Source organism: Callionymus lyra, chromosome 1 (assembly GCF_982586985.1).
Source record: "Callionymus lyra chromosome 1, fCalLyr1.hap1.1, whole genome shotgun sequence".
Taxonomy (NCBI): domain Eukaryota; kingdom Metazoa; phylum Chordata; class Actinopteri; order Syngnathiformes; family Callionymidae; genus Callionymus; species Callionymus lyra.
In genome coordinates this window covers 7031896-7053422 of record NC_141818.1, presented here as the reverse complement: position 1 = coordinate 7053422, position 21527 = coordinate 7031896, and the positions used below count along the sequence as shown (strand labels likewise).

The 21527-nt window shown below is 38.0% G+C and overlaps 2 protein-coding genes across 4 annotated transcripts; one reads left to right on the top strand and one right to left on the bottom strand.

Moving 5' to 3' along the window:
* The first annotated feature begins 304 nt into the window (after nt 1–304).
* Nucleotides 305–17285, top strand: LOC148087686 (serine/threonine-protein kinase N2-like). 2 transcript variants are annotated; one of them, XM_087790332.1, is made up of 19 exons: nt 305–325; nt 444–582; nt 1561–1712; nt 3017–3194; nt 5630–5704; nt 5775–5881; nt 7561–7704; nt 7766–7841; nt 7908–8085; nt 10196–10289; nt 10365–10408; nt 10475–10532; nt 10638–10729; nt 12362–12538; nt 12610–12749; nt 12812–12954; nt 13028–13135; nt 14855–14935; nt 15000–17285. In XM_087790332.1, exons 2-19 carry the CDS (start codon nt 444–446, stop codon nt 15201–15203), a joined length of 2190 nt encoding a protein of 729 aa, XP_087646458.1. In that variant the 5' UTR covers nt 305–325; the 3' UTR covers nt 15204–17285. The 2 variants fall into 2 exon arrangements, with proteins under 2 accessions (XP_087646458.1, XP_087646457.1); XM_087790331.1 differs by lacking the exons at nt 305–325; nt 444–582; nt 1561–1712; nt 3017–3194; nt 5630–5704 and having other exon boundaries at nt 5794–5881.
* Nucleotides 16712–20763, bottom strand: zdhhc12a (zDHHC palmitoyltransferase 12a). 2 transcript variants are annotated; one of them, XM_087790752.1, is made up of 5 exons: nt 20447–20763; nt 19071–19204; nt 18930–19004; nt 18695–18861; nt 16712–17684 (listed from the first exon to the last, which is right to left on the bottom strand). In XM_087790752.1, exons 1-5 carry the CDS (start codon nt 20541–20543, stop codon nt 17369–17371), a joined length of 789 nt encoding a protein of 262 aa, XP_087646878.1. In that variant the 5' UTR covers nt 20544–20763; the 3' UTR covers nt 16712–17368. The 2 variants fall into 2 exon arrangements, with proteins under 2 accessions (XP_087646878.1, XP_087646869.1); XM_087790743.1 differs by having other exon boundaries at nt 18930–19204.
* Nucleotides 20764–21527: the final 764 nt, after the last annotated feature.

Sequence of the window (21527 nt, the reverse complement as noted above, 5' to 3'; positions counted from 1 at the left end):
TCTTTTTGGTTGATGAAGTGAGACCATGTGGTTCTGCAGCAGCCAATCCTGACCCAGATGATGAGAACATCAACAGAGACGCGCAGCATCCCCGCAGGACCCCCCCCCTCCCCTCCCCTCTCCTGGAAGTGAAAGTGGATTTGGTTGCGGAGCGAATCCAGCGTGAAGGGGACTAGAGAGAGGACGTCTGCAGGGACGAGGACACGGACGTCCCAGCGCCAGGATGTAGAGACGGACGCTGGAAGGATGGAGTCTCCTCGCTGGTCCTGAATCAGCTTCACCTCCTGCGAGGTGAGAGTGCAAAGTCATCCTCCCGTCATCGCGCGTGAGTGCAGGCATGTCAGTGGGAAGGGGGGGGGGGGGGGGGGTGTTTGTCGATGGTCCCGGTCCGGTCCGGCCCGGTCCGGTTCGGTAGGTGACGTGTTGATGTTGTTGTTCCTCAGATGTTGTCCACGGCGCAGCAGATGTTGCAGGACAGTCGCTCCAAGATCGAGCTGATCCGCCTGCAGATCATCAAAGTCACGCAGGTCGCGAGCGGCAGCGGCGAAGCTGGACGGAACCAGGACCGGACCGAAGCTGGAGGTCAGAGCGTGGACCAGAAAATCATTAAATTATATTATTTTTATTTTCTTATTTAGCAAATACATGGAAACTAATTAAACTATTACGCCAAATTATAACGTGTTTAAAAATAACATTATTTATTTTAAAATAAGTGTATGTATATATTGCATTAGTAGAATAATACAATTAAAAACAATTATACGTTATTTAATATTCTTAAATTAAACTTCTGTTTAATTTCGAGTTATCCAATAAATAATATAGTTTCTATTAAAGATATAGTTCTCAACCTAAACTATTATTAATAGTAATAAAATACCAAAACCTTAAAATATTTAATTAATGATAATAATTAATTTGTTATATATATATTTTTGATTACTTTTTTTCATAGTGGTGGTCAGAGTCTAACATGGGGTGTGAAGGGACACCCTGGAAAGACATGTGTTCCATTTCAGGACACAAAGAAATATCCCCACTTAATTCAGAGTCATAAACTAATCTGTATTTTCATGCATGTTTTTGAACTGAGGGAGTCAACGGAAGTACCTGGAGAAAAACCTACATGTGTATCACGTCTATGACGGACCGTCACTGAGAAGCATCTGAGGCTCGCCGTCAGAGTTGGCTTCAGTCAGAGTTCTAAATATAGTCCATGTTCCAGAAGCGTTTCCGGTGAAAAAAAAACATCCAAACCTTGTGATATCCGAGAAGTAATGACGGACAGAAACGTCCCGGGACGAGAAAACATTCGTTATTGTCAGACTCACATCCTGGAAATTAAGCTCAATAAGTCAGCGTGTCGGTTTCTCTGACCTTTGACCTCTCATATAAGCGCATTCATAATTGAACACGTCCGGGTTTTCTTTCCATTTCTGATGCTGAAACCCGCGTCATAAACCTCTCGTGTCAATAACCTGGTTATATTGACGCTGGTTTACTCGTCCCTCGCTCTTCTTATCACTAGTTGAACATTTTCCTCCCTTTTTCCCGCAGGAATGTCTCCGTTCGCCATCAGTCCGGCCAACGGTCGCTTCTCTGAGCTGCAGCACTACGTGCAGCGAGAGACCGACTCGCTGGTTCTGGCCAAGGACGTGGTGAAGCAGCTGGAGGGAATCCCGGCGCTGGACCACAAGGCTCTGGCGGAGGTTGGTTGGTTTTCATTCTCGAGGTCTCACCACTGTTTTAAGAAAATCTTCAATATTCTGACCCAAGACTCAGCGAATTCTTGATTAAATCTTTTTCACCGAATGTTTTTAATCCACACGATGATGAATATCTTAGTGTGTCTGACATTTGAGTCGCTGACTCAGCGTTAATCTTCAAACTGTTTCACTGAGGCCTCGATAGTTCATCTCGACTTAACGTTCGACTCGTTTGTGACGTGGCTGCAGGTGAAACCAGTTTAAAGATAGAACCGTGTCATTGGTTTGAGGAATTCAGAATATTCAAGAACACGGAAGAGATGAAATCCTAAAAAGGGAAGATTTCAAAGACGCCGAACAACAAAGATAGGACAAAAATAAACCGTAACAAAGCAACTCAGAACGTTTCCGATTCTGAAAGCTTTTGAAGCTGAAAAGTAACCTTTGTCAATATTACGCAGTTTTAATTATCGGATCAAATGTCAAATACTTGTGATACACTTTAACAGCACACGTTCAAGTTTAAATGTAAGTAAACTGGAAGATTATTTAAAATTATAGCTCTATTAGAAACAAGCATTAAGGTCTTCAAAGACAATCATTTGACACAAAAACTTCAAGTATACCCTAGAAAAGTATAGTATTTATAAGGTGAATCCAAAGATTGGTCTAAGGAAAAATAAGAATTATTGAATTATATGAAGAATTGTTGACATTATTATTAACAACAAAGTAAGAAGTAAATATAATAAGGTAAGGTAATGTAAAACTTTATTGATAATAATAATATAAAGGGGAAGAAATAATAAGTACAGTTTTTTTTCCCTCTGATCCTTTTTCATCCAAACATCTTGTGTGATTAGTTGTACATTCTTTGAGTGCAGACGAAAAAATTTGTTAAGCTTCAGCTGAAAGTCGATTGATTTCAGTTGGAAATTACACTTAATATGTGTATAAAAAAACACATTTTGTTATTTGTTGATTGACTAAAGCTTAACATTTGATGGTAGATGAAAATATTGTACGTGTTTGACGTTAATAACGTGTGTACAACTGTATTAGAAAAACAAAAACAAAGAAAAACTGCAAAAAGGTACAAATATGCTGAAACTGACATTTTAATAAAATATTTCATTTTTTGCATGTTTAAAATTTTTTTATATATAAATACTTCAAGATATTACGTAAATATCCTATTGTGAAGAAAATAAATGTTATTACTATAAATAAATAAATATTTTCATTTTTAGACACTTGTTTTTTATTCAGTTAAATATCTTCTATCGTTCCCATCTGGTTCCCATCAGGCCCAGTCCCGGGTGCAGGAGTCGACCCAGAAGCTGGACCTTCTGCGACTCTCCCTGGAGACATGCCAGAGGGAGGAGCATCTCGACGAGGTCGTGGACGGACCCCCGGCGTCGCCCCGAACCCCTCGGCTCCCCGCCTCCCTGTCCGCCTTCTCCCTCCGACCCGCCTCCCTCACAGGTACGCTCCTCTCTAATAAGATAATCCGACAGCCGCGGCGGTTCTGTGTCGACCCGCCACACGCTGACCTCTGCCAGCTCATGTAATCCCTGGGATTCTGGCAGAACTCGCGCCACACGAGGTGGAAAAGGCCAAAAAACATATTTGGATGATGTAAGAGGGAGATAAGTCGACCGCTGGCGGCCAAGAGACGACGGCAGAGGCTGATCTGTCGCTCGCCTCGCATGATCCTGAACGGTAGAGCCGCTCTACTCCGAGTCTCTCGGTGACGACTCACTAAATTAATGTCTGAAACACCTCTTGCACCTTCAATGTGGTATTTAAAGTATCTTCAGATTTTGAACGTTTGTGTGAAGTGGCGTCAAACTAGGTTGTAAATTAGAGGGAGGGGGCAATATTAATAGTTATATTCTAAAGGGTCACATAACATAAAGTAACTGTCATCCTCTGAACACCCCAGAGGCTTAGTCAATTGTCTTCTAGAAATCAAACAATGTCTGAGTGAGAACACTTTACAGCTAAATGTGGACAAAACTGAAACTCTGGTTATTGCTCCTGATGATAAGGTTCCAGGGTTGAGTCAGTACTTGGGTGACTTAGGTCAGTCTGTCAAACTGAGCCTGAGAAACCTGGGTGTTGTATTTGATAAAGACATGTCTCTTGTTCAACACTGCAGAAAACTGACCAGAAACTGTTTCCTTCAACAGAGAAAAATCTCTAAACTTAGGAAAATGTTGTCGGAACATGATCTGGAGCTTGTAATCCATGCGTTTGTTTCTTCTCGTCTGGACTATTGTAACAGTTTGTTTTCATGTCTTAACAAGAAGGATCTGTCTCGTCGGCAGTTAATACAAAACTCTGCAGCGAGAATTCTGACCCGCTCTAGTAGAAGAACTCACATTTCTCTGATCCTTAAATCTCTTCACTGGCTTCTAGTTTCTTTCAGGATCAACTTTAAAATTCTGGTTCTTACTTTCAGAACTATTCATGGTCAGACTCCTCCTTACATCACTGATCTGATCCAGCCTTACACCCCAGCTCGGGCTCTGAGGTCTGTGGATCAGAATCTACTGATGGTTCCTCGCACACGGTTCAGGACCAGAGGAGAGAAATCCTTCCAGACTGTTGCTCCTAAGCTTTGGAACAATCTTCCTCCCTCTTTGCGCTTGATGGATCTACTGACTGATTCAAGAAACATCTTAAGATATTTTTATTCATGCAGGCTTTTCCTTGATTTTCTGGAACTCCTGTTGTGTTATCAGTTTTATCTTGATCTTTAAAGTATATACTTTATTGAATATTGTTTTGATTGTTTAAGCGCTTTGTGACCCTGGTCTAGAAAAGCGCTATATAAATAAAAATTACTTACTTACTTACTGTCATCAAAGAGAATCAGATGGAGTGAACTAATGCTCCTCCCATGATGCAACACTAATAGACTCAGGGACTAAATTATTCCTTGCTATTAGACTTTATAATTCTGAATTTGGGGGCAGGAGCATGTGAAAGGATTATGTCATTGTATATTCATTTTTTTCTTTTCATTTGTGTTATTTCCTTTGCTCTATGTTCTTTATATTTGCACTTTATCATCCCTTGCACTTTGTTCTTTGCGTTGCACTTTGTTCGTGTTCTTGTTATCGTCTGCTGTGAACTGGAAAGAGATCTCAAGAGCGATTAATAAAGTCCATGTATCTTTCTAGTGGTGCCTTCCGTCCAAAATAAAAAAAGACACTAATGAACAAAGCGTGAATTGCAAAATTATACCTCACAAGTTCTATATATCGCAAAGATATAAACCATATTACGTAGCATTAATACAATGTGGTATAAAATAATTCAAACTAGTTTTTCAGTGTAATTATTAATGTAAGTTTTATTTGTATATGATTAAGAAGTCAGTTTGATATTAAAGCTATTTATTAATTATTTTCATGTATTTTGAAGAATAGAATAAATGATCTTAGGAGGAAAATAAAAGGAGGTAAAAGAATAGAGTATTTAGATGGATAGATTTAACCGGAATAGGAATTTTAACTCTTGTGTTATCTCTGGGTCACGGTGAACGACCTCCGCCACTGCTTACGTATCTTTGGGCCACCGGGTCACCTTGACCCAGAGATCACACAAGGGTTAAAAAGTTTGATAAGGCGCAAAAATATCAAACAATGTTCAATAAAAATAAACAAGTAACTAAAATGTATAATTGTATATATATTTAATATTAATCACACGTAAATATAATATTACATCAATTTTTTCTTTCAATTTATGTTGATGGATCAAATAAATAAAAGGAGGTAAAAGAATAAATCGTCCTTAAAAGAAGTTTAAAAATGTATATTACATTGGTTGAATATAATATGTGTCAGATTCAAAGGCCCCCGGGTCGTCCCCAGCTGTTAAAAATGATCAAAATCTATTCTGTTATTCAGGGAAACTTGAAGTCCGACTTCTTGGCTGTGAAGGTGTTTTGACGCCAGACGACACTTCACCTGCCGTCAGCTCAGGTCAGAGCACTTTCTTCATTCACCGTAAACCAGAGCAGCGGGTCACTGGTGTCGGTTCTGATCCGTGCAGAGGTCAGCGCTGTTCTACGCCTGGATGGACGCATCGTGGGCCGGACACAGTGGAGCGCCGTCTGCAGGGAGAGCTGGAACCAGGACTTCCTCATCCAGCTGGAGAGAGTGAGTGTCACAATAATTAAGTTTATTCTTACACTTATTGTGCAGTTTGCCTGATAAAAAATCTTTTTAACATCAATTTAATCTCAAAAAGGACATTCTATAATAAGCTTTAGTCTTGATATTATTGTATTTACATTTTTTTAATTCATTTTATTTAAAGACATTGCATATTTCAGATATTTTACAAGTTTAAATAAAAAATATCCAAATCCAAAACATGCTTTTATGCCAAATATTAAAGTTTGTATTATTTAGTTTTACATACATTTAATTTAATGAAAAATATGAAACTAATACCTAAAAAAAAGGGCAAATAAAAGGAATATCTTTAACAAGTTGCATGAAGAGATGTTCGTAGATATAGTAAAACAGTGTTTTGACTTATATCTTTATTTTTTATCATTAAAAACATTTTCACTCACAAGGTCATCATATAATGCCCAAGGTTGTGACTCATATTTTGACTATATTTTATTTAATGAAAGAAATTCTGTCTTTGGTTTTCAATGGGTTTTGTGAAACCAACTTACCCAACTTACTGAAACCCATTTTCTCTAGTTTATCTTCATCAATATTTTTTTGTTTTATGTATAATTTTCGTGTTGTGATTTGGTTTACCAGTCAAACTTACACTGTCGGATGCTAAGTTAGCTTATGCTCATCCACACGTTAGCTTTGAAAACGTTTTAATAAAGTGTCTCATTCTGTTTAACAACACAGTCCCCAAGAATATAGTTACTATGTTTAAAACCGAATAATAATCTAATTTTACCAGATATTTAACAAATATAGAATGATTGAGCGATTATTAGCTTGAATGCTAAGTTGCTAGCTGAAGAATAAACACTCTGATATAAATGTCACACATTAAAGTAGTTAGAAAATAGTGATTTATCATATATATTATTTTCAAAGATACTGTATTGATATATGACGGCACTGTATCGATTATTTAAAAAGATTTATGGTTTATAGTTCAATACTGTATCTGTGAAATTAAACAATTTAATTTTTTTCAATTAACATGCAAATATTCTCGCCGTTTGTACATTTTTATGTTGCGATGCAATTTATATCCTCTAGATGGCAGTCACTAGTCCTCCGCAGCTAAATGCACATTGAAATCCCGCGAGATCCAAGCCATTACTGAGAACAAGAGGATACAGTCGACTCCAGCATCTTTTAAAGCTGATGTTTGGACATATTTTGGTTTTAAAAACAAATGAAAACAGTTACGACTTCGTCAAGAGTCATGTGGTCTGTAAATTCTGCAACACCAGAGTCAAGTACTCGACAATACTACAAATATAACCTCGTTACTACAGTATCACGATACATCATATTGTTGTATCGTATCGCCCGATTCTGGCCAATACACACCCTTTAATTTTACGTCGTCCATTCAAATGACAAAACATAAAACTCATTGACCATTTATTTACGTTGTTTTTAAATGTATCTTATGAATAAGAAATCAACTGGATTTGTTTTCATACAAGTAAACATCTAAATATTTAATGGCTAGCTTTCCCAGCAGACAAGCTAATATTGCTAATGATCACCAGCTGTAACATCTCACCAGGAATCGAACCACTTATCATCATCATTCAACAGAATATGGCGAACAAAAGAACGTTATTATAAAGATTAAGTGATACTTTCTCTCGTATGTGTCTTAGTCTCGAGAGCTGGAAGTGGGAATCTTCAGCCGGAACGTAGCAAACATGTGTGCGGTTAAGTTTCTGCGGCTGGAGGAGCTGATGGACTCGACGGAGCTCCTGCAGACCTTCAACCTGGAGCCGAGCGGCCATCTTTTCGCCGAGGTCCGACGACACCTGATAACGACGTTCACCTGATGTTAACTCAAACTCACTTCCATTCAAGATCTCCTTCGTCGACACGATGGTGGAGCGACAGACCAAACTGCGACGTCAACGTTGCATCTTCACCAAAGAGAGAGGTGTGAGATGTTTCCCGACGCTCAATGATCTTCATTAACGTGGTATTTCTCTCGCTTCCCCTTCAGGTAAAAACTTCCTGCGAGCGGCTCAGATGAACATGAACTTCACCACCTGGGGCCACCTGATGATGAGCATCCTCCCTCGCTACAGATCCTTCACCACCTTCAGCTCGCCCGTCTTCAGCTCGCCCGACGCGCCGCGACATACGGACGACACACGGGAGGAGACGACGCTACTGCCGAGGTTTGAGGATAATAATCGAGCACCGGGCAGACGAAACAGAAGAAGCATCACAATAAAATGAAACCAGATTACAAAGTAACAAAGGTCTTCTAATCCAGAATACAACAGTGAATTAGATTAGACATGAAATAAGTGTAAGATAATGTTAGCACTGTTTGACAAGGATATAAATAATCTGAGGTGAAATGTATAATACGACAGCAGTGCCGGTACCAGACAATAACCCATTGATGAAACCGGGTTTATAGTAATAACAATTAAAATTACAACTTGTTTTGGGAACATGGCGATATTATGAAGTAAAATCACAGCAGTTTACTTCATTTTAATAAACATTAGAATAATCCAAGGTCTGATAATGATCATGAACAAGGCGTATTAGAGACGAAAATTATTTAATTCCTGTTGCATCGATTAATATTGTTATTAAACATCTTTTATTTTGAAAAATTAAATAAATACAGGATTTCCTCCGAAGTCATATTAGTCTTTGATTCTTGACATGTAAAGATTGTGTTTTGGTCAAGTTTACTAAGAAAATAATCAGTGAAAAAGAGTGAATCATAAACTCTATGTTGGATCATCAGCTTGCTGACTAAGCGTTATAGAGAGATGTAGGTCCGTGAAAAATAATGAGGTGCAAAAAAAAGGTTAGGGCCCCCATATCTACTGTGTGATTAATCTGAAGAAAAAAATGAATGTGTTACATGACAGTGCTCATCATTCAACAGATAACTAAGTAAAGTAAAGGTTATTCATAAAGCGCCTATTTAGACCAGGGTCACAAAGCGCTTTAACAATCAAAAACAATACACAGTTTAAATATATACTTTAAAATATCAAGACAACATGGAGACAAACACAGGAGTCCCAGAAAATCAGAGAAAAGCACAAACAAAAGTGTCTTAAGATGTTTCTTGAAGTAGTCAGTAGATCATCAAACACAGAGGAAGATCGTTCCAAAGCTTAGGAGCAACAGTCTGGAAGAATTTCTCTCCTCTGGTCCTGAACCGTGTGCGTGGAACCATCAGTAGATTCTGATCCACAGACCTCAGAGCCCGAGCTGGGGTGTAAGTCTGGATCAGATCACTGATGTAAGTAGGAGTCTGACCATGAATAGATCTGAAAGTAAGAACCAGAATTTTAAAGTTGATCCTGAAAAAACTGGCAGCCAGTGAAGAGTTTTAAGGATCGGAGAAATGTGAGTTCTTCTACTTGAATAATTCAGAATTCAGGGTCAGAATTCTCGCTGAAGAGTTGGGTGACTTAGTTGTATTTGACAAAGACATGTCTCTAGTTCAACACTGCAGAAAACTCACCACAAACTGTTTCCTTCAACTGAGAAAAATCTCTAAATTTAGGAAAATGTTGTCAGAGCACGATCTGGAGTTTATAATCCATGCGTTTGTTTCTTCTCGTCTGGACTATTGTAACAGTTTGTTAACAAGTGTCTTAACAAGAAGGATCTGTCTCGCCTGCAGTTGATACAGAACTCTGCAGCGAGAATTCTGACCCGCTCTAGTAGAAGAACTCACATTTCTCCGATCCTTAAAACTCTGGTTCTTACTTTCAGATCTATTCATGGTCAGCTCAGGCTCTGAGGTCTGTGGATCAGAATCTACTGATGGTTCCTGAACACGGTTCAGGACCAGAGGAGAGAAATCCTTCTAGACTGTTGCTCCTAAGCTTCCTCTCTATTTGCATGGATTATAAACTCCAGATCATGTTCCGACAACATTTTCCTAAATTTAGAGATTTTTCTCAGTTGAAGGAAACAGTTTCTGGTCAGTTTTCTGCAGTGTTGAACTAGAGACATGTCGTTGTCGAATACAACACCCAGGTTTCTCAGGCTCAGTTTGACAGTTTGATATAGTGATAAACTGAAGCAATAATCTCTGATAATCATTTACAGCATTAATATTTGGTCTAACAATCAGATCACTATCATCTCAAGAGTCGTTATTATTAATATACGAAAAAAAAAATACAATAATCTCAAACCTGAAAATAATCTTGCTATTAAAGAGTATGAAAATAATCTGGAGAATTATAATATTTGACAATCATTTTAAGGGTAAAACAATCCTGCGTTTGTTTGGTTCCCTGACAGCGAAGGTCCATTGATCACCATCACTGTGAGTGAAGCAGAAGACGAAGGTCCCACCTTCATCACATCCTCATCTTCTGCTCCTCGAGAAGATCTGGTAATGCTGATCCTGATCCACATCGTGAAGTGTGTGAAGAGTTTGAAATCTCACATGATGTTTTGTCGTTTTCAGTTCAATCTGGAGGAGAACGGAGTCGAACCTTCTCCGGATCAGAAGTAAACGCACAAATGCACAGAAAATGAAAGGAACAACAATGACACACAACTCTTGTCACGTTGCAGGATGAAGGTGGAAGATTTCAGGCTGGTGTCGGTTCTGGGCAGAGGACACTTTGGAAAGGTTGAGATGACACACACACACACACACACACATTGTTACACACACACACACACACACACACATTGATACACACAAGTGAATGTGTGCTCGTTGATGATATTCCAGGTTCTGCTGGCAGAGTTGAAGAAATCTGGGAAATTATTTGCCATCAAAGCTTTGAAGAAGAGAGACATCGTGACCCGAGACGAGGTGGACAGGTGTGTGTGTGTGTGAGTGTGTGTGTGTGTGTGTGTCTGTTTGTGTGTGTGTTTCACTAGCATCTCCCTCACCACCATCATATTTATCAACCTATAAATAATTGATGAAGCCAAGAGCAAAAGAGATGGAAAGGATTGACGATGATGATGATGATGATGATGATGATGGTGGTGAAGATGATGATGTACATGTTGTTGATGATTGTGACAAAACAAAATATCTAATCTGGATTAAAATGATCCTTATTTGGACATTTTTTTGCTGTCTAGGATCAGGTAATCCGTTTTACTTTTATCCCAGTTTTTCAAAGCAACATTGGATTATATTGCCCTGATTGAGATCAATCGTTTTAATGTGACCTAATCCAGATTACCAGCTCAATATATCATCATGTGGGCTACATATAGAGAGCAACATGTGGGGTCACTTAAAGAGACAAAGATCAAATAAAATAAAATCACTGCTATATATGATTTATTTTATGACCACTCATCTAAGCCCTGACAAAAAACAAATGGAAATTGACAAATATATTGGATTAAATAATCGTTAATGATAATAATGATAATTTTAAATAAAAAAAAATAATAATGATGATGACGATGATGATGAAGATAATGATGAAGATGATGATGATGATGATGATGATGATGATGATGATGATGATGATGATGAAGATGATAATTATAGTGCTGATGATGAAGATGAAGATGAAGATGAAGTTGAAGATAAAGATGAAGATGATGATGATAGTACTGATGATGAAGATAAAGATGAAGATGATGATGATAGTACTGATGATTAGGACCAAGATGAAGATGAAGATGATAAAGATGATGATAATGATGAAGATGATGAAGATGAAGTTGATGATGAAGATGATGATGATGATGATGATGATGATGATGATGCTGATGATGATGATGATGATGATGATGATGATGATGATGATGATGAAGATGATAATTATAGTGCTGATGATGAAGATGAAGTTGAAGATAAAGATGATGATGATGATGATAGTACTGATGATGAAGACCAAGATGAAGATGAAGATGAAGATGATAAAGATGATGATAATGATGAAGATGATGAAGATGAAGATGAAGTTGATGATGAAGATGATGATGATGATGATGAAGATAATGATAAAAAAGATAGTGATGATGGTAATGATGAGGATGATGATGATGATGAAGATTACAATGATGATGATGATAACAATGATGATGATGATGAAGATAAGGATGAAGATAATGATCAAAAAGATAGTGATGATGATGATGATGATGAAGATTACAATGATGATGATGATGATAATGAAGATAACAATGATGATGATGAAGATAAGGGTGAAGATAATGATAAAAAAAGATAGTGATGATGATGATGATGAAGATTACGATGATGATGATGATGATGAAGATAATGATCAAAAAGATAGTGATGATGATAACAATGAGGATGATGATGATGATGGTAATGATAATAACAATGATGATGATGATGAAGATAATAATCAAAAAGATAATGATGATGATGATGATGATGAAGATAACAATGATGATGATGATGATGATGATGATGATGATGATGATGAAGATTACAATGATGATGATGATGAATTCCAGTCTGATGAGTGAGAAGAGGATCTTTGAGATGATCAACGCGTCCAGACACCCGTTCCTGGTCCACCTGCACGGCTGCTTCCAGACCAGCGAGCACGTCTGCTTCGTCATGGACTATCTACCTGGAGGAGACCTGATGATCCACATCCACAGTGACGTCTTCACACCCGCCCAGACCCGGTCAGCACCTGTCGCTGGTACCAGAACCAACCTCTCCTGAACCAACCCTGGTGTGTCCTGTGTGTGTCCAGGTTCTACACTGCATGTGTTCTGCTGGGCCTACAGTTCCTCCATGAGAACAAGATCATCTACAGAGACCTGAAGCTGGACAACCTTCTGATGGATGCCGATGGTTTCGTGAAGATCACAGACTTTGGTCTGTGTAAAGAAGGTAGGTCACTTCGTGTTGCTTCTCCGGGTCCAGCGCTCTCACGGTGGTGTCATCCTGGGCAGGGATGGGTCACGGAGATCGGACCTCCACCTTCTGCGGGACCCCGGAGTTTCTGGCCCCCGAGGTCCTGACGGACGACAACTACACGCGGGCGGTGGACTGGTGGGGTCTGGGTGTGCTCATCTACGAGATGCTCGTGGGCGAGGTCGCTCCTCTGGTCATAATGTTTCTCGTGGTGGTGAGTCGAAGCTCATCGGGATCTTCTTCGCCGTCCACAGTCTCCATTCCCCGGCGAGGACGAGGAGGAGGTCTTCGACTCCATCGTCAACGATGACGTTCAGTATCCAGCGTCTCTACCTGCAGACGCCGTCGTCATCCTGCAGAAGGTGAGTTGACAGTTACCTGTCGTACCTGTAATGTCCAGTAGAGGTCAGGAGATCACCGTCCTGGCTTTATGTCAACGTTGATCTCTCGTTATCTCTGCTTTAAAATCATGATGCATTATTTACTAACTAAAAAGTTATTACTTAAATTACAATATTACTTTATTTAAACTCTTTGAACGACTTTTATTTTACTTTATATGCGTTTTAACATATATTCTTCTCAGCAATATTGTTTTGGGGTTTAAATACAGAAAATAATCAGAAACAGACACTTTTATTGACATTGTTGTTCCGCACACAACATGCAAAAGAAAATAAAAAGCTTCCTGTAGATCCTTAGAATATATTAAAAGGCAATAAATTAAAGGCAATGAATTGAAAAAACTTCAAATGTTGAAGTCTTCCTCTCCAAGATGCAGTAAGTCTCTCATCATGACCCTGTTTTGAACTAATTACTTTATAAAGTTCTCCCCCGTCTGAAATCTCGATGAACGAGAGGTTACGAGAGCGGAATCCATTATGAAATAATAATGCTTTCACTCCTCCTACAGCGAGCTGTAATCACGCCCTGCTTTGTTTATACAACGAGTCCTTTTTGACACTGATAGTTTGTGACAGGTGCGTCGTCAATCTAAGTCTGCACCTCCGTCACAAACCCTCAATGTTTGACCAATCACAGCAGAGTCGGTGTGGTTATGATAAACAAGATTGCATCTCCAGAAAAACATAGTGTTTTCAGTGGGCGAGGCTTAAAATCATTTTCTAATATAAATATTTCAATTAAAAGAGAGTTTTGTACAAACAGATATATACTGATAAAAAATAACCTGATAAGATAAACAATGCTTTTTAAATGTTCAAGCAAAATGAACAAGAACCAACAGAGAGAAAAATAAAAGTGCATCATCAAAAATCCAAGCGTAGTCCTTATCTCTAAAAGAAAAATGGAACTACAGACCAAACAAAGATGATATATCTTATTTGAATGAAAAAAAAATGACATAAAGTGCTTTCAATGTAATCAAAGTTTAATGGTCTATGGAGGTAGATTTGTTTCTTTATTATTCAACTGAAAAAAAAAAGTTGCTTCAATAAAAATAAAAAAATCAATAAAAAATAAAAATGTTACATTCAAAAAGAAAACACTAACAAAACTTTTTCACTTTGATTAAAAAAAAAGATTTCATTGAAGAAACAATTTTGGGATTGAATAAATAAGACACAAACGTCCTTCCCATTATATGGCTCTGCCACAAGAAAAGATACCTTCAATAAAAGGAAAAAGTTTGAAAATTATTTATTTTTCGATTAAAGTAACTTTTTTATTGAAAATATATTTACTTTTATATATATATACTTTATATTACTTTTTTTGATTAAAAAAACTCCCTACTGGCAGACTTACACACACTAAAATATCAACAGATGTAGCACGTGGCTAACAGGGTTGCTAACACTTACTCACTTCTTTAACTTCAACAAATTAAGTAACTTTGTCGTGGATTATATTCGGAGATAATGTCCTTAATCTCAGTAGCAATTGAATTAAATGTATTACAACCTTTAAATAGTTTAGACATTCAAGCAGCTTTTTTTCCTCCTAAACTAGTATCACACGGTGAATTTGATTGAGTTTTACGTCTTTAAACACTGTTTATTGATCTTAAACTTCTAGATAAAAAGATCAACTCTATTGTGTTTATTGTTTCACGTCTGCAGCTTCTGAAGAGAAACCCTGTGAAGCGACTCGGCGCCGGAGAGCAAGACGCCGACGAGCTGAAGGGCGAGGAGTTCTACCAGGTGAGCAGCAACATCAGCAGATGATGATGATGATCAACATCTTGAACCTTCTGGTCGCCTCCAGGAGATCGACTGGGACGCGCTGCTCGCCAAGAAGACGCCGCCGCCGTACCTGCCGTCCATCAAGACCCTCGCCGACGTCAGCAACTTCGACAGCGACTTCACGCGTCTGCCGCCGGTCCTCTCGCCTCCCGCCAAGACCTCCCAGCTGTCCGCCGAGCAGCAGGAAGCGTTCGCCGACTTCGACTTCTGCCGGGAGCTGGCGTGAGGTTTACGAATCGAAGCTCTTCCTTCCACGACCGATGATGTCGTCCAATCACGGGCCTCGATACTGAGCAGCTAGTCACCGATGATTGTTCGTATTCGGCTTCACTTTAAATACCACGTGACGCTCATTCATTCAAGGTCACCACGAGGTAACTTGTACCTGAGCTATTGTTATTTTTACGCTGTTTTTCACGATTTATTTTAAAACTTTAAGCAATAAGGTCTTTTTTTTAAACTAATATAGCGAAATGTTAGCAACCAGCTTCATTCGGTGTAAACGACAACATGATTCACGTAGAATTTTACACTAATCTTTACAGTTCAAAAACAAAACAGACCAAATTATTAGCTTCCATTAAGTGGATAGCGCAAGAGAAGCGAATGGCTAACATCACTAGCAAAAACAAAATGGCTGATCTTAAGATTCTCAACAAAAAAAACACGACCCAGACTTGAAAAGGTAATTTTTCGGGACATTTTTTCACAGCTTTTCCAACTTTTGATATCGGAAGAATCAATTTGAAAATGTCAGCCATTTTTTTGCATTAGTCGGCAACTTTGAACTCACGATAGTCTTAAGTCAAACTACTAAAAAAAACAGTTAATTCTAATATTCAATGTCAATTTAATACTCGCTTTTCCGCTTTCAAGCATATGTGTGGCCTTTGTTTACACGTCATCGTCTCAGACGTCTGTGTTTATCCACGTTAAGGAGATTTATTTCTATACCAGTATTGCTTTGCAGAAGCCCCGCCTACATCCTGCGTCACTGTGACAGGCTCCGCCCACTGCCTCCCCCACGAGCAGCTTTCTCTAAAACAGTGTCAAGAGGTTGCTCGGCAACCACGAAGCCATAGGAGCGAGAGACAAATGTATTTATTTCACATAGTATTTTGTGATGAAGATGTCAGGGCTGTCCAGGAAGTTTACAAGTATTTGGTGTAGAAGGTAGTTAGAAAACTGATTATGACCATAACTAGTTTAACTAGTCTTTGCGTACTGTCGTTTATTTATTATCTTAATGTCCGTAGTTTGCTTTTTCTGAATGATTTAATAATCATTTGTAAAAACAAAATTATTAAATTATAAACGAATTTAATTAAGATTTGAACATGAAAATTATAAAATCTAATCAAATATTTTTGCACATATATATGTACATATACTTACTAGAAATATAGATTATAGATTAAATAATCAGCAGCAGTATATATATTACCTTTGTTCAAGGGTATTGTATTATTTTAGAATATTTATTTAGTTATCATAGAGACACGTATTTATTATTATCATATAACCTCAGGTTTTCTACAACTAAAAGTAAAAAAAAAAATAGATACACATTCCTCTAAAGGCAAAACTATTATAAGAGAATCAGTGGAATAAAATGAAGACATTTTAGAATCCCAAAATTAAAAGTTTAAAAGTAAAGGACACCACGATGCAATAATAAAAAATGATCTATGTTTTGCTCGTATTTTAAATAGGAAGTTAGGTTATGAAAACCGATGAATTAAAAATATTTAATTATCTTATATCATATATCAAAAGTACACTTAAGTCCAGAATACTAAAACCCCACACAAATGTACCCATTTAGTCTTTGAATGTAATGTAAAGTCAATGAATGTATCTGAAGCTTTGACTTCAAAGTGATCCATGATACAGTAAAATTGCGTCGACAATAATAATTCGAGTGTGTAGTTGAGCGAGAAGAGGACAAATGACGACACTTCAAAGGACATTTCATTTCAATAAAAAAAAAGTCAAGACGAGATCAAAGTTACAAATCCTTTGCTTCCATCCTACTAATGACGCCACGTAGCCTTGATTGTGATTCGCAATAACCTCCGTCCACACGTTTCTCCGAAGCAAGTTTCCCTTTAAAGAGAAACGTCCGTCGCTTTTTGCCAATAAAACCTCCGGAATTAACGTCAGCGGTTTCTCTGCGATTGTTTGTTTGCTCAAAGGAACCTCGGTAGAGGTTCGTCTGTCGTGCTGCTTTGATTTCAGCTGATGAATGTCCTTGTAGCGAACGTCTCTGTGAGTCTTGTCGACTAATAAACACATGCAGTAAAACAGATCCACGCCGTGGTTTGTGAGGATCCGAAAAAAGAGTTTTGAAGCCGACAGTAGTGGGTCGATCACATCTACGCCCCCTGGTGGTCACCCAGAGTTCTGCTGGCTGCGCAGGTAGACCCGCTCCCAGGCCACGGCGCCGCACGAGCAGCAGAAGTCCCAGAGGTTGCAGAGGAGGCCGCGGTCGAAGGGGTTGTCCTCGGTGTCGCGGCCCTTCAGGTAGGAGATGCGGTGGCGGGACATGAACTCCCAGGTGGTGCAGTTGATGGAGATCAGGTAGAGGTGACATCCCAGCAGCACCGTCACCACCAAAGACATCACGCCCGTCACCACCGCCACCGCCAGCAGCACCGCGTTCGCCCGGAACCACTGATCCCAGGTTATGGTGGGAGACACGCCCGACCTGGAGCCGCACGGAGAAGAAGGGTTTAGGATCCATAACGTCATGAAACTTTTTTTAAAGTTTCAAATACACAACTATTTATGTAAAGTACACAACGAACTAGGTCATCTTTAATTAACATGATTTTGGTCTGGAGCAGAAATGTGTCCCTCTGACTGTATTTATGTGGCCCTCATTGGGCCACAGGAAAGTATATGATCTATAAATGTTTCTGAGGGCTAAAAATGTTATTATTCAACTCGTTTAAGTCTTTAAAGAGCTTTGTTTGAGGACTTTCTTTCTTAAATTTAATTTTTTGGGGGGAAATGTTTTATTTTTGAAGTGTTTTTCACCTAATTTGATTAATTTAAAAGAAATATTACACACAAAGAATTCAACTTTAGTTAAGTTAAGCTTTATTTTATGATAAAACTTTTGTATTCGACTTTTTTTGTTGTAAGAAAATATAAACCATTTAATATGTTTTTCTTCAAATAAAATGTGAATCAATGCAATCTAATTACAACTGAAACTTATTTAAATCGAAATAAATCTAATTTTTTAGTAAGTAAAGTAAGTAAGTAATTTGTATTTATATAGCGCTTTTCCAGACCAGGGTCACAAAGCCTTTAAAAAACAATTTATTATTAAAGCTTATTTTATTCCTCCCTTTATTTTGGCTTCATCCCCCCTTGATACAGTCTGTTCTAGATTAATTGAAATGCCATTAATCGTCAATACAGTTAACATTTGATCACGAAACAGATTTTATAAAAATCCCTTCAAGTTTTAACTTGTGATAAACTAGAAAAGACCTCAGAGAGGGCAGACCTCTGTCAACATCTTCATTCAATCAACTGTGTGAACTTATTACTACATTATTTCCTACATTTTTAAATAGTAATATTCAGATTATTTATAAACTAAAATATCATTGAGAGCGAAGAGCTCAACAGGACTGTTGGCGTCATGATACTCGCTCGCACAACACACAGTAGTGACAGAGTAGTATTGGTGTCTCATGCACTCACAGCGCCTGCTGAAGCCCCCACAGCAGCACCAGCAGCTGCACCAGCAGGTAGAGCATGAAGCAGCGGTGGTTCCCCTCCCCCACACAGTTCTCCATCCACGGGCAGTGGTGGTCGAAACGCCGGACGCAACGCCTGCACGCCTGGCAATGTCTCGCCCTCATGGGCTGCTGTAAGACACGAGGGGGACGGGTGAGGAGGGGGTGAGACGGGGGAGCGAGGACAGCGCGGTGCTCACCTGCAGCAGACAGTAGCCACAGCGGCGCAGGCGACCGCCCGGGATCATGGCCTCCTCTTCATCCTCACCGGCAGCCTGAAGACAAGAAACATGAGGTGAGTAAAAGGTGAAGGTGTTAGTTTGACCGGTTCTTCTCTCGACCTCCTCGGAGTCCGCCAGAACAAAACCCGGGTCCTTGAGGGAGACGGTGAAGTAGAGAACCACGGACAGGACGACGGCGACGAAGAAGAGGATCGGCTGCAGAAGATCTCCCTGCTGCTCACACCTGCGCAGGTCTGACGACACAAACATTTATTTTTATTCTCTGACAGAATCTAAACATCTGCTCCAGACACAAGTATTCGTAGATTGTATTTCTTCACATTTAACTTAAGAAAGTATTTTGAGTGTCGCTTAACATTTTATTAAAATAATTACAGATATATCAGCCAGAAAATATTTGCTACTGTATTCAAATGATCAATAATAATCTGATTTATGTTGTGTATATAGACAGTCTTAGTTTTAACTCTTTGAAAAGAAAATGTAAATATTGTTAATTATTATTATTTAATGTTGACAACGACATAGGTCAACTAAATATCGTGCAGAATTGTTTAATTTAAATAGACTTTTCAAATATAAAATAATGCTGTTGTTTTGTTTTTAATTTTATTTAGATCAAATCTTTGAACAAGTCCTATACAAAATGAAATGTGCACTCAGCACAGCAGATCCAAACAAAGGACCATGTATTTAAAGATAATTACATTTAAAAAAAGAACATTTTAATGAAAATAGAACAGTAAAGGACACATTTAAATCCTCTCATGCGCAAAAATGTACAAGAAAAACTAAAACAAACCCAAAGAACAACAATCAAAATATTACTTAAGTTCCTCGAGTAAACCACGTGAATAATTTGCTTTTTTTACTTCGTCATCACCATTAAAAACTTTCAATATATCTCTCAAATTAAAATTGTACTGTTTGTATTGCTTTTTTGACATTTTGATTTGTGTGAAAATATTTATATGACTAAACTTATTTCATCTTGTTGTTGGAAATTAAACAATATGTCGAACAATACAATTTATTTTGATAAAAACTTCTAAATCCTCACAGTATTTCTTAGTTTTAGGTCCAGAAAAAAATATAATCGTTCTCACTTTGACAGAATTGACATTAAGTGTACATTTCCATGAATCAAGATATGTTAGTATTAGTGGGACGAACGTTTTGAATAATTTTAAATTGTATTCGAAATGACGCATTTATTTGTAGGAAAACATTTTTTTTTCAATATATATTTTATTGTTGTTTATTAAAAATATATAGTCTATGATGCCACTTTCTTATATTATAAAAGGGAGTATGTTTGTATTTTCATGTCTTATATGTATTAAAGGAGACTCATGTATCCATTCATGTCAGGTTGAGCATAAATACTTAAAAAATGTATTGTTTTCGTTTTGGGTTGAACACGAGCACGATGACGTCAGTTTTCACACATCGATCCACTTTTATTCACAACTTACCGGTATCATGAAGAAACAGAACCAGCGTGGCGGCCCATGTCAGCACCGTGTGAGTTGCCCGAACCAGAAACCCGCTTCGGAACATGTTCTTGACCATTGTGACCGGTCTTTGGTTAGCCGCTAGCTAACTAGCATGCTAAATGCTAACCACGCTAGCTTCTGTTAAAATCTAAATATTGCGTTTAGACGTAAACATTGGAGGCTTAACATAAACATGTGGAGTCTTCAGGTGTCAGTTCACCTGACCAGGTGTTCGTTTGAAACATTTTTAAAAGACAAAATGTTTCTCAAACCGTTGGAGATTGGAGCGACTTCCATGTTTTGATACGGAAGCTGTACAGGACAAAACCCGTCGCGGTTTAAAAAAAACAACTATAAATATATATATATATAAATAGTAATAAATATATATATAGATATATATACATATATCTATATCTATATAGATATATATATATCTATGTATATATATATATTACTATTTTTGAATTAATATTGTTATCTGTCCAAGTCTAGTCACATATGTCTAACTTTATTTCTCACTGCTTTATAACAATGACATTTTTAACAGCAATACTAATACAAAACGGTTTTAAGAAATCCCTTTTTGTATATATTTATTGTATTTATTTGATTGTTTTTACATGTATTTATGGATGTTTGCACAGATGGAGGTACTATTGCTGCTGGTCAAAATAATTTCTCCTCTGGTGATCAATAAAGTATCTATCTATATACAATCAAAGTGAATAATGCAACGAAATTAAATTATAATTTCATTAATTGTTGCTCCAGTTTTGTCCACTAGTGATGCCTCCCTCACAAACAAATGTCTTTGGACGTCATCAGTTGGACAATGATCAACGTCTTTCCCGTCACTGAGGTTTACAGGCTGATGTACCGACTGATAAATACTTGTGCAACGCCACAATAAAACGTTTTTTTTTAAACTGTAACCTAAAGAAAAGCGACAACTGGGTCACAATGCAAAGGTGTGGTTAAAAGAATCTCATTCAAGTGGATTCATCCCGTAGGCAAATAGTTCCTCAATTATTTTAATTAAAAGTGTAAATACCTGCGT

Coding starts and splice junctions, on each gene's coding strand:
- LOC148087686 (XM_087790332.1), top strand. CDS start 444: ATGTTGTCCACGGCGCAGCAGATGTTGCAGGACAGTCGCTCCAAGATC. Junction 10,409..10,474: donor GAACCTTCTCCGGATCAGAA/GTAAACGCACAA, acceptor GTCACGTTGCAG/GATGAAGGTGGAAGATTTCA. Junction 10,533..10,637: donor GCAGAGGACACTTTGGAAAG/GTTGAGATGACA, acceptor ATGATATTCCAG/GTTCTGCTGGCAGAGTTGAA.
- zdhhc12a (XM_087790743.1), bottom strand. CDS start 20,543: ATGGTCAAGAACATGTTCCGAAGCGGGTTTCTGGTTCGGGCAACTCAC. Junction 18,862..18,929: donor GTGGCTACTGTCTGCTGCAG/GTGAGCACCGCG, acceptor CGTGTCTTACAG/CAGCCCATGAGGGCGAGACA. Junction 17,685..18,694: donor TGGGGGCTTCAGCAGGCGCT/GTGAGTGCATGA, acceptor GTGCGGCTCCAG/GTCGGGCGTGTCTCCCACCA.